This window comes from Thamnophis sirtalis, unplaced genomic scaffold (assembly GCF_051295495.1).
Source record: "Thamnophis sirtalis isolate CommonGarterSnake01/CBP01778 unplaced genomic scaffold, rThaSir2_p1.2 scaffold_9, whole genome shotgun sequence".
Lineage (NCBI taxonomy): Eukaryota > Metazoa > Chordata > Lepidosauria > Squamata > Natricidae > Thamnophis > Thamnophis sirtalis.
The window spans coordinates 56,437,658-56,459,118 of record NW_028261389.1 but is presented as its reverse complement, the minus strand read 5'-3'; the positions used below and the strand labels follow the sequence as shown (position 1 = coordinate 56,459,118).

At 37.4% G+C, this 21,461-nt stretch overlaps 1 protein-coding gene across 4 annotated transcripts in view; it reads right to left on the bottom strand.

The window, feature by feature from the left end:
* Positions 1 to 16,560: 16,560 nt before the first annotated feature.
* The window catches only part of CAV1 (caveolin 1), a 44,126-nt gene continuing 39,225 nt past the window's right edge, over positions 16,561 to 21,461 (bottom strand). For all 4 annotated transcript variants that reach the window (XM_014076674.2, XM_014076676.2, XM_014076675.2 and 1 more), the window contains exon 3: positions 16,561 to 20,598. In XM_014076674.2, coding sequence (XP_013932149.1) covers positions 20,257 to 20,598 — 342 coding nt within the window. In that variant the 3' untranslated portion in view covers positions 16,561 to 20,256. The remainder of the gene's footprint in view (positions 20,599 to 21,461) is intronic.

Sequence of the window (21,461 nt, the reverse complement as noted above, 5' to 3'; positions counted from 1 at the left end):
ATTAACAAGGGTTCCATTGGATGCTATGGCTCCTGGGCATTCTGTGCAAAATGAGCTACAGGGCTCAGCTCCCTCTGCTAGGCAACCAGGACATGGAGCTGACAAGCTACTAGAAGAAAAAGTGAAAAAGCAAAAAATCTGGACTAGGGAAGAAAACATCTCTATTATGAAAGCTTACTATCAGTCTGAGCCAGAAAAACATGGATTTCAAAAATGAATGTATCAGATTTGGAAGGTGAATCACACAGACTGTGATATCAGTGAACAAAGGCTAATGCACCAACAACGTGTAATTCTAAGCCACAAATTTTTCACTACAGCAGAATTAATAGTAATCGAAGAGAAAGTAACTAATGGTCTGAATATACCAACAAAGAAGAGTAACATCAAGAATGATTTGCAGACTCAAAAGCAAACTGAGGACGAAAGGGAGGAAGAGGCTGCTGAAATGGATGAAGATAAAGAACAAGGAAGCACTGAAGAACAAACACCAACAGATATTGTTCAATTAGCTGAGAAAATAAAGCATCAAATAGAAGATGCTGAAAGAACACGTTTGCCAAAGCTGAACCAAGTGAACCGGAAAGAATTGAGAAAGGTACTAAAAAAGGTCAATGAGGCTGTGCATTCAAACCACTACATTAGCTGAAACAAACCAGCTGATGTACGCAGCAGCCTTCATAACCACCTAAGAATCGGGTTTGAAAATACAAAAGAACCAAAGAGGCAAGAAGAGGAAGCCTAAATGGAAAATTTGGTTGGAATTGAAGGTCAAAATTTTTTGTGGAGACTTGAGCAACTTGAAGAACCTAAGGCAAGGTCAGGGAAACTTCACTGAACCTCTGGAAATTTATCTTATAGATAATGACGAAGTACTGGGTGAAGTTGAAATTAAAAGAGGCATTTTCCAGGGCGATTCTCTTTCACCCCTACTTTTTATATTCTCAATGCTATCGCTGACAATCATTTTGAAGAAGATGAACTATGGATACGAACTTGCAAAGAAAGGACTGAAAATCTCACACTTGGTGTACATGGATGATTTGAAGCTGTTTGGTAAAACAAAAGCTGAACTGAATTTATTAATTGAAAGCACAAAAGAATTTAGACAAGACATTGGTATGCAGTTTGGAATTGACAAATGTGCAACAATGGCAACCAAAGCAGGCAAGGTCATAGAAGATGATGAAATAGAACTTGAGAAAGAAGAAATGATAAAGGCAGTAAAACCAGAGGAAGGCTACAAGTACTTGGAGATTTTAGAGGCCTCTGATTTAATGCATAATAAAGTCAAGGAATTAACTTCAGCCAAGTACATTCGACAAATTCACAAGATATTAAAATGTTTGAATGAATGTTGAATGTTTATTTTATTTATATGCTGCCCTTTTCCCCCAAAGGGGACTCAGGGCGGCTCACAACTCAAACCAAGGGAGGAGGATACAAACAAAAATTAAAAAAAAAATCCAAATTGAATGGAGGAAACATCATAAAAGCCATAAATACCTGGGCTATACCTGTGATTCAATACTCTGCAGGAATAATTGACTGGACCCAGATGGAGTTGGACAATTTGGACAGAAAAACAAGGAAGCTTATGACAATGAATCATGCTTTGCACCCTAAAAATGATGTTGACTGATTGCATCTACCAAGAGCAGATGGTGGTCGAGGACTCCTACAAGTAAAACAGACTGTGGAAGAAGAAAAACACAGCTTGAATGATTACATCCAGAAAAGTGAAGAACCAATAATTAAGGAAGTAAATAAAGGAGGCCTTTTAAAGACAACTAAGTCAAAAGCTGAATATAAGAAAGAAGTAATTTAGAAGCGAGCTGAAAATTGGAAAAACAAAGCTATGCATAGCCAATACTTGAAAAGTATTGAAGGCAAAGCTGACCAAAAGCTAACTTGGAACTGGTTAAGATCAGGAGCAGTGAAAAAAAGAAACAGAAGGCTTTATTTTGGCAGCTCAAGAACAAGCCTTAGCCACAAACTGCATGGGCAAAAATTCAACATGTTAATCCAAAAATCCAACAGCAAATGTTGCCTCTGTAATGAGAAAGACGAGACAGTCAATCACTTGATCAGTGGGTGCAGCAAAATTTCACAAACTGACTACCTACAATGCCATGACCACATTGCTAAGATCATTCACTGGAAATTGTGCCAAAAGTTTGGATTTGAGTACAGTAAAAACCACTGGGAACATCAGGTTCAGAAGGTTTTAGAGAATAAGAAAGTCAAGATCTTGTGGGACTTCAGAATTCAGACTGACAGGCACTTGGCCCATAACACACCTGACATAACAATAGTTGAAAAGAAAAAAGTATGGTTCATTAACATTGCAATACCTGGAGATGCACGAATTAAAGATAAACAGCAAGAAAAAATCACAAGGTACCGGGACCTGCAAAGTGAAGTTGAGCGATTGTGGAAAAAGAAATTGTGTGTTGTCCCGATTGTAATTGGTTGGTTTGGTTTATTAGATTTATATGCCGCCCTTCTCCCAAGGACTCAGGGCGGCGTACAACATTAAAAGAAACACATAATACAAAAGTTAAAAAAAATTAAATAGAATATCCCAAACAAACCCAATTAGAATTGACAATAACATTTTTTTAAAAAAAATCAAATTAAAATTAACAATGATCAATAATTTATTTTGTTTTGTTCAGGCCAGGCTGGCTTGCTGGAAAAATGAACTTTTTAGGGCACGTCGGAAGGACCAGAGGTCGGGGATTATACGAAGCTCCGGGGGCAGCTCATTCCAGAGGGAAGGCACTCCCACAGAGAAGGCTCTGTTCAATTTTCAATTGAAGCCCTGGGAGCAATACCTAAAGAGCTACCTCGCTATTTGGAAATTTTAAATTTATCAGACTTGAACATTCTGATTCTACAAAAAACCACCCTACTTGGAACAGCTTATATCCTCCAACGTTACTTTAACAGTTCCTAAGTCCTTGATTAGGACTCGAACTGTTGAGCTACCAACCAGCCCCAAAGGCTGTGAATCTCACCAAAGATTAACCACATATAATAATAATATAATGAGAAGGTGAGGATCTTGTGGGACTTTCAAATACAAACAGATCATCATTTGGAGCACAACATGCCAGATATCATGGTTGTAGAGGGCAGAAGTGTACAGTTTATTGATATCGCTGTTCCTGGAGATGCCAGTCAAAGAAAAATAACTAGAAAAAATAATGAAATATCACGACCTGGCTATTGAAACTACACTGCTATGGATGAAACATTTAACAGTGATACCCATTGTCATCGGGGCACTTGGCACCATGTCCAAGAAGTTTACAAGATACAACAACAAATTGCAGCTTCCTGCAATAACACCAACGGAACTGCAAAAAACTGCGCTATTCAGAACTTCTTATATCTTAAGAAGGTACTTGGTTGATACCTAGGACGCTGGCAACAAGCTGTATCAACCATTAGCGCCAGTCACTGGTATTTGTAATGCATTTTTAAATGTTCAGTTGGCTGAGTTTCATGTTTAATGAATAAAGTAAACAACAACAATAATAATAATAATAATAATAATAATAATAATAATAATAATTATTGTTTACTTTATTCATTAAACATGAAACTCAGCCAACTGAACATTTAAAAATGCATTACAAATACCAGTGACTGGCGCTAATGGTTGATACAGCTTGTTGCCAGCGTCCTAGGTATCAACCAAGTACCTTCTTAAGATATAAGAAGTTCTGAATAGCGCAGTTTTTTGCAGTTCCGTTGGTGTTATTGCAGGAAGCTGCAATTTGTTGTTGTATCTTGTAATATATATAATATATATATATATATAAAATATATAATAATAATAATAATAATAATAATAATTATTATTATTATTATTATTATTATTATTATTATACAATTGTATCACAGCGGCCAGTTGTTTCGCCGGATTTGGCATTGGTTACTAGTCGGGCCCCACCCAGGGGCCTAGGACGTCGTAACGTATTTTCGTAATATGCGTGCAGATCCAAGCAGTGCGGCTTTTTGCATTTGACTGATGGTGATTTTGTCAATTTTTAACTGTTTTAAATGTAATTCCAGTGCTTTTGGAATAGCACCCAGTGTGCCAATTACCACTGGAATTACCACTGCTGGTTTGTGCCATAGTCGTTGAATTTCGATTTTTAAGTCCTGGTATCTTGCGATTTTTTCATGTTCCTTCTCGGCGACCCTGCTATCACCTGGTATTGCGATGTCTATGATTGTGACCTTATTTTTCTCAACCAGTGTGATGTCTGGTGTATTATGCGCCAGTATTTTGTCGGTTTGTATACGGAAATCCCACAAGATCTTGACCATCTGCAAAAAAAAAAAATGCAGCCCTAGGCAGATTGCCCCCCCCCCAGGACAAAGCTAAGCTATTTAAATGTTAATCCGGGCGGGGACCATTCCTGAGGAATTTCTTCCATTACTATTTAAAATACCAGCTTCAACTTCGCAAAAGGCTCCCTTTCTTTTTTAGCTGCGTCACAAGATGGCGATCTCGTAGCTTTTGTGTTTGATGTGACGTACTTAGTCAGCCCTACCCTCCTGAAGGCTTCTCCGTACTAATTGCTAAAAGATTAACTGAGGGGAGCAGAGACTTTGATTTTTGGCTCGCTTGATTGCTTGTCTTTTATTTTTACTCTGGAATGGCTCCCAAATCTAAACAGAAGCGCTTCCTTAATAACATATCTCCAAAAACTGCTATGAAGCCGCTACCCTTGCCTCCTACACCCTCCACGGGAGATTTGCTAACACAAGAATTTCTTCTCAAAACGCTTAATGATTTCAGACAGGAAATTAATCAATTGATATCGGATTTATATGATCAATTTGATGCTAAAATTGCTCAGGCAAAGGAGGATATGATCGGAGTAATGACAGTCATGACAGATTATATTGCTGAAACGGAGGACAAATTGGAACTTTTGGAAGAAACTAACCTTAATTTGATATCCAAAATTGAAACCTTACAACAGGAAATTGAAACTGCTCAAAGACAACTTGTCATGATAAATTATAATAAGACTGCCTTTGCAATAAGAGTTAGAGGACTGCGTGAAAACCAACAGGAGAATTTGAAACAGATTTTCTTTGAGGCTTTCAGCCGCTTGTTGGGAAGTCCGGGATTTAACTTTGATTGGCAGATTCAAAGAATTTACCGCCAGAATTCGTGGGTAGCAAAACAGCGACAGCTTCCGAGGGACATAATTATATACTTTACCACAAGGGAATCCAGAAATGAGATAATACAGAGGCTTTACGGAAAGAGGTTGAGAATTGATGGACAGGACTTGATTGTTTTCAAAGAGATACCATTTCAAATATTAAGAACAAGGAGAGAGTACGCTTTCTTAACCGAAGAACTCAGAAATTCTCAGATTCCATACAAATGGGAAGTCCCAGCTGGTATTACAGTTACATTTGGCAACCAAAAACACCGCATTAATTCTGTCTGTGAAGCCCGAGAATTTTACTACGAGACCCTGAAGGCGGGACTTCCTGATTCATCCGGACCTGGAGAGAGACAAGGAGAAGGAGAAGACAAACAGCGAGACACGTGGCTACAAGGCGGAGGGTGTTGCTTTCCTCTTCCGGAAGGGCAGAAGACTAAAGAATAAAGACTAAGCGATGTTCTTAAAGCTTTATGATTCCCGTTTGGGATAAAATGGAAAAGTGGTATATTGATGATGAGACATGGAGACTGAAAGAAGCGTTGCTGATTGTGGACACATATTGTATATAAGATTTGTCTGAACTCTAACTCAAATTGTGCATGAATTATTTTCCTAGGCGAGGAGAGCGGAGATTGCGATCTTTTTGAGTTGTGGTCTGGGACGAACGGAGTTGGGAGGCGCGTGGGAGAGGGAAGGGTAGCGAAAGCTTAATTAGACTACTTGGGGCTAGAATGCAAGCTGATGTTTGTTTGAGTTGCTATTTCAATATAAGGTCAAGAAAGATTGGTCGGAGAGTCTTCAGGAAAGTGGAGTAAATATGGGAGGAGCAATGGACGCGGATAAAATATATATATGGACATGGATAAAGGCAGGGTGGAAGGTAAAAAATTTACATGTGGAGGTGGGTAAGGATAGAAAGGGAGGTGTTGGAAATGAAAAATGAAAGAAGTACTTGAGTTTAATGGTTTTATAGAAAGGTTTGGATATTCGGATAAAAAAGAGATAAATTAACGGTTTGAATAGATAGACAAAGCAATGAGACTTTTAGTTGGGGAATCCTAATTGATCAACTTACCTGGCTCTAATATAGTTTGAAACCCTGCAAGTAGTAAAATAATTGAAATTTGGAATGAACTACATTGTTTAAGATTTACAGATAATGGGAAGCTGTGTTAACATAGTGGGTTTATTGACCCTTCTCTGTTTCTCCTTTCTTTTTGGGTGTGTGTGTGCTTTTTTTTTTCTTTTTTTTTTTTATTATTCCCTTTTTTTTTTTGGCTTTTCTTTTCTTTTCTTTTTTTAATTTTAAAGTTAGCTGGCCTTATTATACTCAAATGCTTGTTAAAGAATTATGCCGGGTATGGGACCTGCGAAGCCGTAAGGGGGTTAGGGAGGGGGGATTATAGGGGGGAGGGGGGAGGGTGGAATTACAGTTTCAATTCTTAGAACAATAAGAATTCACTTGTATACTGCGGCTCGTTTTCCTTTTTTTTTCTTTTTCTCTTTTTTTTTTTAAAAAAAAAACAAACTGATGGATACACCAAAGCGAGGAGAAGAGGGAAAGAGGAGGGAGAAGTAAAGAGGGAGTGAGAGGGAATGTAAGGAGGGTGAGATGGAGGGAGGGGGAGATGTCTGAGGGGGAAGGGAAGTAGAAGAGGGGAATGCTGGAGGGGTGAAATGAAAGTTGGAGGGGGAGAAGAGAGGGTGTATGGGGGATTGAAGTGTTATGTTGGGGTTTTTTCTTTTCTTTTTTTTTTCTCTTTGTTTTTCTTGTTACGTACAGTATATAAGTGATTGTATAAAATGAAAATGAAAATGAAATAAATAAAATGTATATATATATAAAAAAAAGATCTTGACCATCTGATTTTCTGTGACTTTTTCAGGCTGATGTTCCCACCAGTTTGTTGCTGTTTTAATATTATAATTTTTGCATAAATTCCAATGGATCATTTGTGCTACTGAATTGTGCCGCAATTTATAATCAGTCTGCGCGATTTTTTTACAGCAGCTGAGTATGTGATCAACAGTTTCGTCAGCTTCTTTGCAAAGTCTGCATTTGGCATCATCAGAGGATTTTTCGATTTTGGCCTTAATGGCATTTGTGCGGATAGCTTGTTCTTGCGCAGCCAGGATTAGTGACTCTGTTTCTTTCTTTAATGTACCTGTTTTTAACCATAACCAAGTTTGTTCACTGTCCACTTTATCTTTTATTTTTTCCAGAAATTGACCATGCAGTGCTTTGTTCTGCCAACTCTCCATTCTTGATTTTATCACATCTTTTCTGTATTCTTGTTTTGTCTGTTGGGCCTTCAGTAGATTTTTGTTCTTTACTTCGATTAATAGATGTTCTTGAGTGTCTTTTAAATAATCAGCCAGTGCATGTTTTTCTTCTTCAACTGTTTGCTTCACTGAAGCTGTAGAGATTGTAAAACAGCAGATAACAGCAACAGCTAGAAAAATTGAAAGATATGAGGCACGAATCATCCAATATAAACAAAATCAGCAATTTCGATCAGACCAACGGCGTTTTTATCAAAGTCTTAATGTGAATGGTGACACCAAAAGTGAAAAACCAGAAAAGCAGGCCACAGTTGAATTTTGGAAAGAATTGTGGGAAAATGCAAAGGACTACAACAAGGAAGCAAAGTGGATACATGACTTTGAGAAAAGCATTGGCAACAAACAAATGCAAGTATTAGAAATAACAACTGAGATGATCAAAAATCGAGTTAAAAAGGTAAAGAATTGGACATCACCTGGAAAGGACCAATTACATGGTTTCTGGCTCAAATATCTGACCAGTTTACATGCAATATTGGCCAGGCAACTGAATGAAATTTTACAAAAGGGCCAAATTGATGAATGGTTGACAACTGGAAAAACATACTTGATTCAGAAAGATCCAACTAAAGGAACAACACCTGAAAACTATAGACCAATAACATGCTTACCAACAACCTTCAAATTACTCACAGGCATTATTGCAGATAACATGATGGATTATTTGGAAACAAACAACATCTTGCCAGTAGAGCAAAAAGGCAACAAAAGAAGGAGCAGGGGCACAAAAGATCAGCTTCTAATTGATAAAATGATATTAGAAAATTGTAAGAACAGAAAAACGAACTTGAATATGGTCTGGATTGATTACAAAAAGGCATTTGACTCACTGCCACATAGTTGGATCATAAAATGCTTAGAAACAACTGGCATTAGCAAAAATATTACATCCTTTACTGAAAAGGCAATGAAACAATGGAGAACTGAGTTGGCAGTAGGGAATGAGAGCTACGGAATGGTTAATATCAAGCGAGGAATTTTCCAGGGTGATTCACTTTCACCTCTTCTCTTCATCATCGCAATGATCCCACTATCAGTAATCTTAAAAAAAAATGAAATTAGGCTACCAAACAGCCAAAAAAGCTGAAAAAATTTCGCATTTACTATATATGGATGATTTGAAACTCTATGGAAAGTCAGAAATAGAAATCCAATCATTGACAAATACAGTCCGAGTATTCAGCACCGATATTTCAATGCAGTTTGGCATGGAAAAATGCGCCACTGTATCCATAAAAAGGGGCAAAATCACTGCATCTGAGGGAATTGAAATGCCCAATGGCCAACTAATTAAATGCAAAGAAAATGAAGCCTACAAATACTTAGGCATTCTGCAGTTGGATAACATCAAGCATGGAGAAGTAAAAACTATTGTCAGGCGAGAGTACACCAACAGAGTTAGGAAAATTTTGAAATCTAAATTGAATGGTGGAAATACAATCAAGGCCATAAATACCTGGGCAATACCAGTTATAAGATACACAGCTGGCATAGTTAACTGGACACAAGCTGATTTGGACCTTTTGGACCGAAAAACCAGGAAACTAATGACAATGCACTACAGTTTACATCCACGTGGTGATACTGATAGACTATATCTGCCCCGAAAATCAGGTGGCAGAGGATTATTACAAGTGAAGCAAACAGTTGAAGAAGAAAAACATGCACTGGCTGATTATTTAAAAGACACTCAAGAACATCTATTAATCGAAGTAAAGAACAAAAATCTACTGAAGGCCCAACAGACAAAACAAGAATACAGAAAAGATGTGATAAAATCAAGAATGGAGAGTTGGCAGAACAAAGCACTGCATGGTCAATTTCTGGAAAAAATAAAAGATAAAGTGGACAGTGAACAAACTTGGTTATGGTTAAAAACAGGTACATTAAAGAAAGAAACAGAGTCACTAATCCTGGCTGCACAAGAACAAGCTATCCACACAAATGCTATTAAGGCCAAAATCGAAAAATCCTCTGATGATGCCAAATGCAGACTTTGCAAAGAAGCTGATGAAACTGTTGATCACATACTCAGCTGCTGTAAAAAAATCGCGCAGACTGATTATAAACTGCGGCACAATTCAGTAGCACAAATGATCCATTGGAATTTGTGCAAAAATTATAATATTAAAACAGCAACAAACTGGTGGGAACATCAGCCTGAAAAAGTCACTGAAAATCAGATGGTCAAGATCTTGTGGGATTTCCGTATACAAACCGACAAAATACTGGCGCATAATACACCAGACATCACACTGGTTGAGAAAAATAAGGTCACAATCATAGACATCGCAATACCAGGTGATAGCAGGGTCGCCGAGAAGGAACATGAAAAAATCGCAAGATACCAGGACTTAAAAATCGAAATTCAACGACTATGGCACAAACCAGCAGTGGTAATTCCAGTGGTAATTGGCACACTGGGTGCTATTCCAAAAGCACTGGAATTACATTTAAAACAGTTAAAAATTGACAAAATCACCATCAGTCAAATGCAAAAAGCCGCACTGCTTGGATCTGCACGCATATTACAAAAATACGTTACGACGTCCTAGGCCCCTGGGTGGGGTCCGACTAGTAACCAATGCCAAATCCGGCGAAACAACTGGCCGCTGTGATACAATTGCATAATAATAATAATAATAATAATAATAATAATAATAATAATAATAATAATAATAATAATAATAATAAACCATTTACATGCCAATTTTCAGTTGCTACATTGCAGTTCACAACAGCCATGAGGAAAGGGTAGCTTTTCCAATTACTGCAATAGAAGCTCTATTATTTTTATTCCAGATAAGCATTTTAGCACCCTTGGTTGAAGCCAGCATTAATATTGGCCAGAAAACAAATAGTGCTTATCTGAAATATAGTTAGCTTGTTTACTGCAGTTATCTGATACAGCAACCAATTCTAAACCCTGCAGATATAGTGCAACATAATATTAATATACCCTGGAATTCCAAGGCTATTCCGCAAAAGAATTTAGTCTGGTTTGATCCCACTTAGATGAAACCTATACCACCTGGAATAATATCTTAGTATGTTTCAGTCCTTCCTATGCATTTCCTTGTAAAAGTGAGATGCAAAAAATATAGAGAGATCACTGAAGGAATCTGTAATGCTCAGAAGGTGCCATAATATCAAGCTCTTTTGATAGTCTGGGGGTTCATTCTTGATTAAAAGTTCACACTTCAAGGAGATTGGAAAAATTACTGCTAAACTTGTGAAAAATGTGTGACATATGGAGCTTTATAAAAGCACCTTGACAGGGCTTTCTCCACATGAGATGTTTGAAACAATCTGTAGACTAATAAGCCTAGACAATAAGTCCATATGGTGCAGCCATTTGATATGACAATAAATTACATGCCATGAAAACTCCTTTAATCATCTTCAAGCCCTTGACCCCATATGATCAGAGCCTCAAGTTCTCAGGTTCTTCTGGGGGTGGGGGGTGGGGCTGAAGTTTTTTTAACTGGCTCCCATGGTGCAACCTCCAAGTGCTGCAATTCTTCAGTGACAAATAGAAGAATAACAATGTCAGTATTTCTTGCAAGAGACATAATTTGATGCTGAACATCTGTCTGGCATTTATTTCCACTTCCTGGCTCCTCCTCCCTCCTCCTGGAGCAGAGGTCAAGGCACAGGTGCTATTGATGTGAAACCTCCTGCGTTAACGTTAGATTGCTCTTCTAAAGAACAGCTGGGTTTAGACACGCTTATGTCAAGTTCTCTGGACTTCATATTAGTGCTTTCCCAGTGATATCCAAAACCTGAGCTTTTTGTGGCGAACATAACAGTTTTAAAATTCTGGGCACATTTTGAATGTTTTCTCTCTCTTTTCCTAATAGTTAGAATCCTGTTTGCCTGTGTTGCTGAATAGATTCCAGGTCAAAATAAGGTTTCTAGTACAGATTCTCCACCCCTCCCCCTCATTTCATTTCTACTCTATTTCATCTCAACAGTCAACTAGGTAAAAAAATTACTGAAATTAATTAATCATAGGTGTCAAAGTGTTTCTCAAGAGAGACTTACAAATACTTCAAAATCTAAAAAAAAAAGGTTGCATTTCAAAGTGTGAAGTATACAATGAAGCAAATTAAATAAGCTGTTAAATTAAACTAAACAATTAAAATGACTCCTGGGTACCAGAAATTAGATTCATTAAAATCATAATTAGTGCATAAAATAGTTAGGAAACTTGCTGTGCGCCTTCAAAAACTTTTGACTTATTCAATTTGGTTATTTTACACATTTGGAATATATTGCACTCCAGAAAAGAATCTCTTCATGACTTCTGGTGGAGTGAGAGTGTTATACAGTAGTAGCAGATGAAGTTTGTCCTAAACTATTAGGTCATTCAAGATCAAAGGCTTTTTATTTTATTTTCTATATATAAATTTCTAGAGACTCTTTTAGCAGACAGCCACCAGATGGCAACATCTGCATTTAGTTTATCAAGACTTGCCTATTAGGGAGTATCATTTTTGCAAAAGCTTAGCATGTTATATTTTATCTCCTTAAGCATATCGGACTGTGTGACTAAATGATTCAATGCAGCCTGGTTTGCCGAGAAATTCTGGACCACAATATCCTAGGCAGTATGTCCAACTCTAGATTGGGGAAGACAGCTAGGCAAAGATGGGAAGGTAAGAATTGAAAAAAAACATTTTCCCATAATAAGGAATGGTTAGATTTTAACAAAAAGTGAGTAGTACATATGAATGTAATGCAGGTAGTGCTCAGTTTACAACTATTCATTTAGTGATTGTTCAAAGTTACAATTGCACTAAAAAAAAGTGGTTCACAACCTGCTCATATAACTGTTGCAGCATCCCTATAATCATGTGATTAAAACACAGACAATGGTCATCACCCTGGGGCACTACAACCATAGGTGGTATTCAGCAGGTTCTGACCAGTTCTGGAGAACCGGTAGCAGACATTTTCAGTAGTTTAGAGAACTATTGGCCCTACACCCATCTATTCTCTCTGCCTCCCGAGTCCCAGCTGATTGGGAGGGAATAGGGATTTTGCAGTAACCTTCCCGTGGAGTGGCAGATTTTACAGTATCCTTCTCCTGCCACGCCCACCAAGCTATGTCACGCCCCACCAAGCTACGCCCACAGAATGGTAGTAAAATTTTTTGAATCCCATCACTGACTGCAACTGTTATAAACACATGACCTTTGCCTGAATTTGTTTCTTCATTCACTTCCCAGCAAAAATATAAAATTATGTAGCCACTAAGAGTGTGCAGGTTTCATTGATCTATTTTGAAATTTGTTTTTTCATTAATCCCCCCCTTCCCCCTACAAGCACACTTAACGGCTTCTGCACAGATGGTATTGTTTTGCCTATGGATACTCAGTGAGTTAAAGTAGTGATTTAGTATGTTCAAGTAAGAACATGCAAAATTGGAATGCACTTTTGGTGTGTTTAGCTAACAATAGTAGTAACAAAAAAAAATCCTGTCTTGAATCTTGGCTTTTATTTATGTGTAAATGTTTTTTTAAAAAAATGAAAGCATCAAATCAGTGGAACACACATTTTTTTACATGCAGCCAATTTAGAAGATCAAAGGAGACACAGTGAGAGATTGGCAATCATTCAACTTGAGAGTAATGAGGGATTTTTTTACTTTGGCAATAGTGGCAAGGATACTCTTGTGGCCAATCCTAGCTGTACTGGATTTATCTGTTGATAGCTAATGGGCATCTCTCCAATGTCCTAATGGCAGCCTAGTGAAAGCCTATAAATGACCATAAATGACCATTCTAGACAATGACTGGTTGTCTCTGAAGGTTAGGTTTTTTTAATGTACAAATATATATGTATTTTTTAATATAGTGTAAAAACTAATGTGTACGGTCTTTGACCGTAATAAAGATTTTACTTACTTATTATATACTGTCTCTTTTGCTCAGTCCTCTTTCAGAAAGGAAGTAGAGAAAACTATAACCAAAAAGAGTTATAAAGAACAATAACTGAGATATAGACTGAACAGTTAATTTTATTTTACTTCGCCGTCTCGGCACTCTGCTTTCAGTTGTAGCTAGCTATTCAATTATTGCGAGACTTTCAGTCAGCCTCTGCCATTATATTCTATTCACCACCAGCAGATTCCATTCTTTACCCCGTCAGCTTACTCTGGTCCCTTGTTCCTTTTCCAATGACTCAATACTTTCTGTCTATTGTGTATGTGTTTCTCTGTGTAATAAATCCAGAGCTTTAAATGTTTATGAAAATCATTTTTGATTTCTTGGTGTGCAGTGTCTCCAATGTCCACCTTAAACTGAAGGTATTTTCTCAGTCACATTCCTTTTTATGCTTGTTTGCAGAGTTCAGAATTGAACAGATAAATCCATGATGTAGTACTTCTTCAAGCATATTGTCTACTTATATTTATTTATACAGAGACTGTCCAATCTATACAAGGCTTACTTCTAAAAACATGAAACAATTACATAAAAAAGAACTGTATAAACTTAGGAATAGACACAGCACACCAAAAAACCCACCCTAAAATAATTACATTTAGGGGCTCAGCAACCATTCTAATCCGGGGCCTGAGAACAAAACCAGATATTCAAAGACTGCTAGTATAACTAAATGATGGAACATTGATATATTGTATCAATAGTTAGGCTTATATACCGCTTCATAGGGCTTTCAGCCCTCTCTAAGCGGTTTACAGAGTCAGCATATTGCCCCCAACAACAATCTGGGTCCTCATTTTACCCACCTCGGAAGGATGGAAGGCTGAGTCAACCTTGAGCCTGGTGGGATTTGAACAGCCAAACTGCTGAACTGCAGTCAGCTGAAATAGCCTGCAGTGCTGCATTTAACCACTGCGCCACCTCGGCTCTTGTATGTATGATCACTAGAAAAATTATCTAGAATGTCCTGTATAAAAGCGTTCAAATCTATGTTGGAAATATGAATTACAAGCAGCTAGGGGTGAAATCCAGAAGGTTCTGGAGAACTGGTAGCGGAAACTTTGAGTAGTTCGGAGAATTGTCAAATGTCACTTCTGGGTGGGAATGGAGATTTTGCAGTATCCTTCCCCTGCCATGCCCACCAAGCCATGCCCACAGAACCAGTAGTAAAAAAATTGAATTTCACCACTGCAAGCAGTGTCATTTTTACTATGCTTGATGGACATGCAAAAAAGTTAGATGATTTTGGCTTCAAGTGCATATGCAATATTGTTTCAGAGGATTTTAAAGATTGATATACAAAGAACTGATGGATAAACATTTGGAAAAAAGTCATGGAATTTTGTTTTTATATATGGAAACAACAGTTGGGGTTATTATAGGCACAAATTTGGAAAGATTTGGCAATATACAAATGGAGGAATATTTGGTGAAGATGAAAGAACTTGCTAATTAAAGAAAAGACAATACCATCTATGTTTATTGCTGTCTGGAAACCCCTTATGGGATTCTTGCATTAAACAGAAAAAATAAACATGTTCTATGGTTTTCATGATTAAATAGGATGGATTATAGAAAGAAGAGAATCATGATATAATTTTAGAGAAAGTGGTAAATCTACAATTAGACTTATACTCCAAAGGTCCTTTTCCAAGAGGCAACTGGACTTTTTTGTTTTTCTTTGAAGACATTTCACTTCTCATTCAAGAAATTTCTTCAACTCTGACTGGATGGTCGGGAATGGAAGGATTTATATTCCTTGTAGACAGCTGGTCATTTGCATTATTTTAGAGAGTCTTTGAGGCCACCTGGAGGTTTATCTGTGTTGTCATGGTCACCTGAGTAGTACAAATGAGTGGGGAGCCTTCTTGGAACTGTTGAAAGGACTTTGTTGTAGACTGGAGATAGATGATGTCATATCCCTCCACCTGTTGAGAGAGGGCTGTTCAATTTTGACACAGATGGCCTCTTTGACTCCTCTTTCAAACCAGTGGTCCTCTCTGTCCAAAATGTGGACTTTGCTGTCTTCAAAAAAGTGGCCTTTGCCTCTTAAACTTTCTCTGATGGGTTTGTTCTCCTGTGTTGTGCCATGCATTTATGAATTGGTTGCTTTGTTTTCCCAATGTACAGATCTGCACATGGGTCACTGCACTGTACTGCATATAACTCATATAGAGTGTATTACTGTAGCCAATTTGTAAGTTGACTAAGTCATAGCAATAGCAAGACTTATATACCGCTTCATAATGCTTTACAGTCCCCTCTAAGCAGTTTACAGAGTCAGCATATTTCCCCAACAACCTGGGTCCTCATTTTACCCACCTCTGAAGGATGGAAGGATGAGTCAACCTTGAGCCAATGAGATTTGAAATGCCGAACTGCAGCCAGCAGTCAGCTGAAGTAAACTGCAGTACTGTACTCTAACCACTGTGCCACCTCAGAAAGATATCATGGTTGGTGGCATTGAAACCTGCTGAAAGATCAAGAATACAAAAATGTATGCAGTACTTCTATTCTGTCACAGCTTAACAAGTGCAACTAATACTGTCTCTGTACTGCACTTCAGTCTAAAACCCAACTGAATGGGTCCAGATAGTTCATTTCCTTCAAGTGCTTTCTGGAACAAGAGTGTTACAGAAGTCAAGCAGATTTTTTTGAATATGGCAATCATTGTCCAAGAAGAAACATTCCACATTCTCTAAATTTCAGATGTACTCACCAGCTCCCCAAAATTGAGAAATTGAGTCATTGTCTTAAGTCATGATGTGGACTGGTTGGTTTTAGCTTAGTGTTGTATGAAATCAGCAATTGTGGTATGTTGAGGCAATCAGATAAGTATGGCTTATGGAGTAAAACCATAGCTAAACAGACCATGGCTTAGTGTAATAGGTGAACCTGGCCATTCTACATCAAAGCGTGAACCCGATCAATCTGCATAGTTATTCAGACTTTAACAAACTACCATTATGGAAGATGCAGTGAACAGACTATAGTTTCTCAAAACTATCCAAAATCTTGTACTAGTAGCGAGAACTTCTTTTTAAAGAGAAGAATGATTTAGACCAGTGTTTGTATTAAAACAGCTTTTATTGTGCAGATTGTAACCATGGCTATTGAACATGCAGAATAAAAAAAAATGGCTGTTACATCTTGTAAGCATATGTGAATATCTTGGATCATTAATGTTATTCGCTTTGGGATGCACTTTCTGAATATACCGTTCTAGGCAATATATTTCAAAGTGTTTTTTTTATTATATAAAACTAAAATATGTTTACATTCTCACAAAAAGTGTGTTGTTGCTGTATTACAACTTATATAGATATATAGATATATATCTAAATAATATTTCTTATTTATATACATTATAAAAAATATGCCAGACCAGTGTATGTTTTAAATGCAAAAAGAAAACATATAAAGTTATTTATATTTCAAAAACTGGTGTTCAAGACACAAAAAGCACTTTTATAAAATGTCTATTTCTAGTGTTTAGAGTTACAGTACTGAAAGCTGATTGAAATTTTATAGGGATTTGCTCCCTAGTAAAACTGATATTTGTGGGTAATATTCTATAGCACTTATAGCAATAGCACTTAGACCTATATACCACACCATAGTGCTTTGCAGCACTCTCTGAGCAGTTTATAATGTCAGCATATTAGCCCCAACAATCTGGGTCCTCATTTTCTGACTTGGAAGTCAGATGTAAGGCTAAGTTAACCTTGACTGAGTCATCAGGATCGAGCTCTAGGCTGTGTGCAGAGTTTGCTTGCAATACTGATATTTTAATTACTGCACTACCAAGACTGCTGTACTAATTTCTTGGCCAACAAAAGTTTTGCAATTTTACATTTATTGAGCAAACTGTATATAACTATATTCCCATTACTTTCATCTACTTGCATTTGTAGACACACACACACACACAAACCATATTTTTCGGAGTATAAGAAGCACCAAGGTTTTGAAGAGGCAAATTAAAAAAAAAAATTGCACTCTGCAGACCTCCCAAAAAATGACCCATTTTTCGTGAAAACGGGCCCATTTTTTTTTCCAAAAAAAGGGCATGAATAGCCTTTAGGAGGCTTGTAGATTGCTCCTGGGGAATGCCCCCCCCAAACAAGCAACAAAATTTCTTATTTATATACATTATAAAAAATATGCTTGTCAACAAAAGGGCATGCATAGCCGTTAGGAGCCTTGCAGAGTGCTCCTGGGAGCTGGTGGGGCAAAATTGAGCAAAAAGCAGCCCATTTTTCACTCATTTCTGCCCTCCCCAGCCCCCAGGAGCACTATGAAAGCTTCCTAAAGGCTATGCACGGCCATTTTGGTGAAGAGCGCAGGGTTTCGGGAGGCAAACAATGCTGTATTCAGTGTATAAGACTGCACCCAGATTTTCAGCCCCTTTTTTGAGGGAAAAAGGTGTGTCTTATACTCCGAAAAATATGGTACACACACTATTAGTATAGGACAGTAATAAAAGAAAAGATGATTCTACACCTGTATCTACTGCAACTATTGCCTATTGTCAATAAAATGTTCATCCTTTATTCAAAATAATGAGCTGCTATGGTCCTGTATCAATGCACGTGGACATGAAAGATAAGTCTAATCAATTAATTATTTAATGTAGTAGAAATGTAATTAATGAAGGACACCAATGTTATTCTTAGTAAAACCTGTATTTGCAAAAAGCAAGGCATTTACAGACTATCCGAACAATTTTGGTAAAATGTTAGTTTCAATTGCCCTGAAGATCTCCCCTTCAGAACTGGTCCTGTCATATGGCAGGATGAAGCGTTGAGGTTATACGAGTGGATTTTTATTTTTATTTTACAGGGGCAACTTTAGGTTGGTGTAGAAGAGAGATGCCATTTGAGCTCCAGTTCAGATAAGCAACATGTTTGAGATCAGTACTTGCCTCCCTCGGTTGATGGATACCAATCTCTTAGTGATTATGCTTAGACTTGCACTAAAAATATAGACAGGTTGAAGCAATCAGATAGTTTAAAAAAACTAGTCAGGACATTATTATTAATTAGGCTAGGGCTGTAACTGGAACCTATTCTAGATACTCAAGATCCAAGTAAGTCACCCTTGTAACTAGTTTCTAACAAAAGCAGAACACACTTTGAAATTCTTCAGTTTATATTTAAGAAAGATGATCTTGTTTAATAGCTTTAAGGAAAGCAGCACATTCATGCAAAACCAATGAAGCTATTCTCTCACTTCATTGTCACTGTGGTGACAGTAAAGATTCTGCAACACACTATTAAATAACACTATAAATGTTTTATTTCTGTATCTTTCATACAGTTTTATGCACCTGGAAAGCTCCTTGAATTATGTATAGTTCAGTTTAGAAAGGGTGGGTGGGGGAAGGTGAACCATAACATAGTGCTGCCTAAACCACTTGTATGGATGGTTAGGGAAAAGTTAGCAATGTGTAAATAGAACTAGCAGACTGGGGGACCTGCTTGGATTTAATGAATTCGTTTTAAAGATTCTTAAATCTGTTCTCATAGAAAACAGCCAAATCACTCTTAAAACCCAGTATATAGTTGGCATGATTCAACACAATTTGTACATACCTTGCTGTCTACTTTTAAGGGAATAATTAGTCCCTTTGTAGTAAGTTTTATTTAAATTAATTGGAACATCTGTTCTTAAGAATGATGCTAAAAAAATTAAACACAATAGTGTCCTTGCTATTTTAATCTAGGGATAAATTAACTTTCAATATGTGCACACCATAAGGATTTTCTTCATGGAAGCATTTTCAGAAAATAAAAATCCTACCTTGACTTTGGATTTATAGATTGAACATTTTAGAAGTCTTTGTTCAGAGATAAAATTGTGTCATATTTCTAAAAAGCTGTTTATTCACATCCTGCCATTTCTAGTTAAGAAGATTTCAAAGAAAAAGGGTCCACTCGCATGCCAGTGTCAACAGGGTTTCATAAATTATTTGGTTAAAGAAAAGCACTAAGGTTCCCCTTTACATTTTCTCTCAGTGACATATATTATATATTTATAATCCAAATACTCTCTCATGGGGATTACAAAATAAGACAGAAGCAGTACTAGCAGCTTTTTGTCAACATGCCCAGTTATTTGAATCGAAAGCTTTGTCTTTTTAAAGACACTTGATCTCCTTTTTCTCAGCACATATGTTACAGTAGTCATTTCTTTAAATCTGTGTGTGGCAATTAGATATGGTCACTACAGTAAAGCGCTACAGTCATCTGACAATACATCTATAAAAGGAACATTCTGTTGACATCTGCCAGCTTGTTGCCATGTGCATTATGCTGCAGTAGCTTTTATACTTCTTTTACTCACAGTAAAATGAAGAGCAGTGTGATAGTGCTGGAAAGGGTATTTGCAGTTCTGCATTATAATCAATGTGAGTTTAATTTGCAACAAATGAATGGAAGGGGTAAGCAGAATAGAAGTCAATTCATCAAAGGTCAGCAAAACAACAAGCAGGTGAAATGGACGAGCGGCTATTTAATTTGTTTGTGTTTGTTTAATGCAAATTGACTTTCCTCCTGAAAAGAGTAAATAGCATAGATCCAGGAGGGATTAAGTAGTGAAGAAAGTTAAAAAGGAATTATTTGCTGCATTCAAGTTGTTGTTTTTTTTTTTTTGGAGTGATGCTGTTAAGTGCCGGTCACTTTATTAATTTATGGCAGCCTTGAGACTGGCACCAAACTATGAAGGGCGGGGGGAGCTCATTCTTCAGCTCCTTGAAATGTCATTTATGCTTCCTTTCTTATTGTTGCTCTGATAGAGCTCAGCATTTTGCCAACAGCCTCATAGAACGGGTCACAGAAGGTATGGATAAAGATAGAATAAACTCGGCCAATGCACTGGATCTCAATTAGGTAGCTTCTGATACAAGGCACCACCGCCCAGACGTGGAGGAAGGACAAAATGGCAAAATAAATGCCCCAGATAAGAGCCAAGGGAATGCCAAAGATTGCAGACAATAAGCGATAAAACCAGTATTTTGTCACAGTGAAGGTGGTGAAACTGGCCTTCCAGATCCCATCGAAACTGTGGGTTCCTGCAGGTTCGGCAATCACATCTTCAAAGTCAATCTATACACAAAAAATGACATAAGTTAGAATGAAACTCATAACAGTTGCTCCAACACATGAATTTTAAGTCACAATCAGAGGTATCCATAAGTGGAGGCCAAAAGCGTCAAGGTGGCAGCTCCCAGCATGAGGTTGAAGTCCCATTCCTTTTTTATGAATGTTGCATAACAGGGACATTTTTCAGCTCTGCTGAAGTTGCCCCAGGCCACAAGCTAAATAAATGGACAAACATTTCAATGATACATATGAAAAAGAAAGCCACATTCCATATTCCCTTTCAAATCTTCTCTCTTCCACATCAAAAATTTTACCTATCTCCTAAAAGCTAATTACATTTACATCTTCTGCAGCATGCAGAGCAAAATAGCAATCATGAGTTATTCACATTTTTACACTTGAAATGCTAAAGGGATGGAACTATAGTAGAAAGATCAAACCAGTAAGTTCATGCTTTTCAGCAAAATTTCTATGCACTACGAGGATGAATAGAATGCCACACAGCTTAGATTTCTGCATTGACAACTCTAGAGAGGAAAAACAGATCCTCCACCAACACCTTAACAAGATCAAGTGAGCATGTGCATTCTGTGCATTTTGGAGCTTCTAAAATGGTTCTGAAGAGGAAGACTTGCCAGATTTATAAAGGGATCTTGAATCTCAATATCACAGGAGCCAAAGTAATTGCTTAGAGTACAATTCTGTGAGCTCAGCAGGCCAACCCCAAAAATATAGGTAGTCCTCAACTTACAACAGTAACAAAGCTGTCCAATTACACACATAGGTCATGACAGCCATAAAATTAGCCATCACATAACTGACCCAATTTTACATATTTTTTCCAGCAGGTGTAAAGCAAACACAGG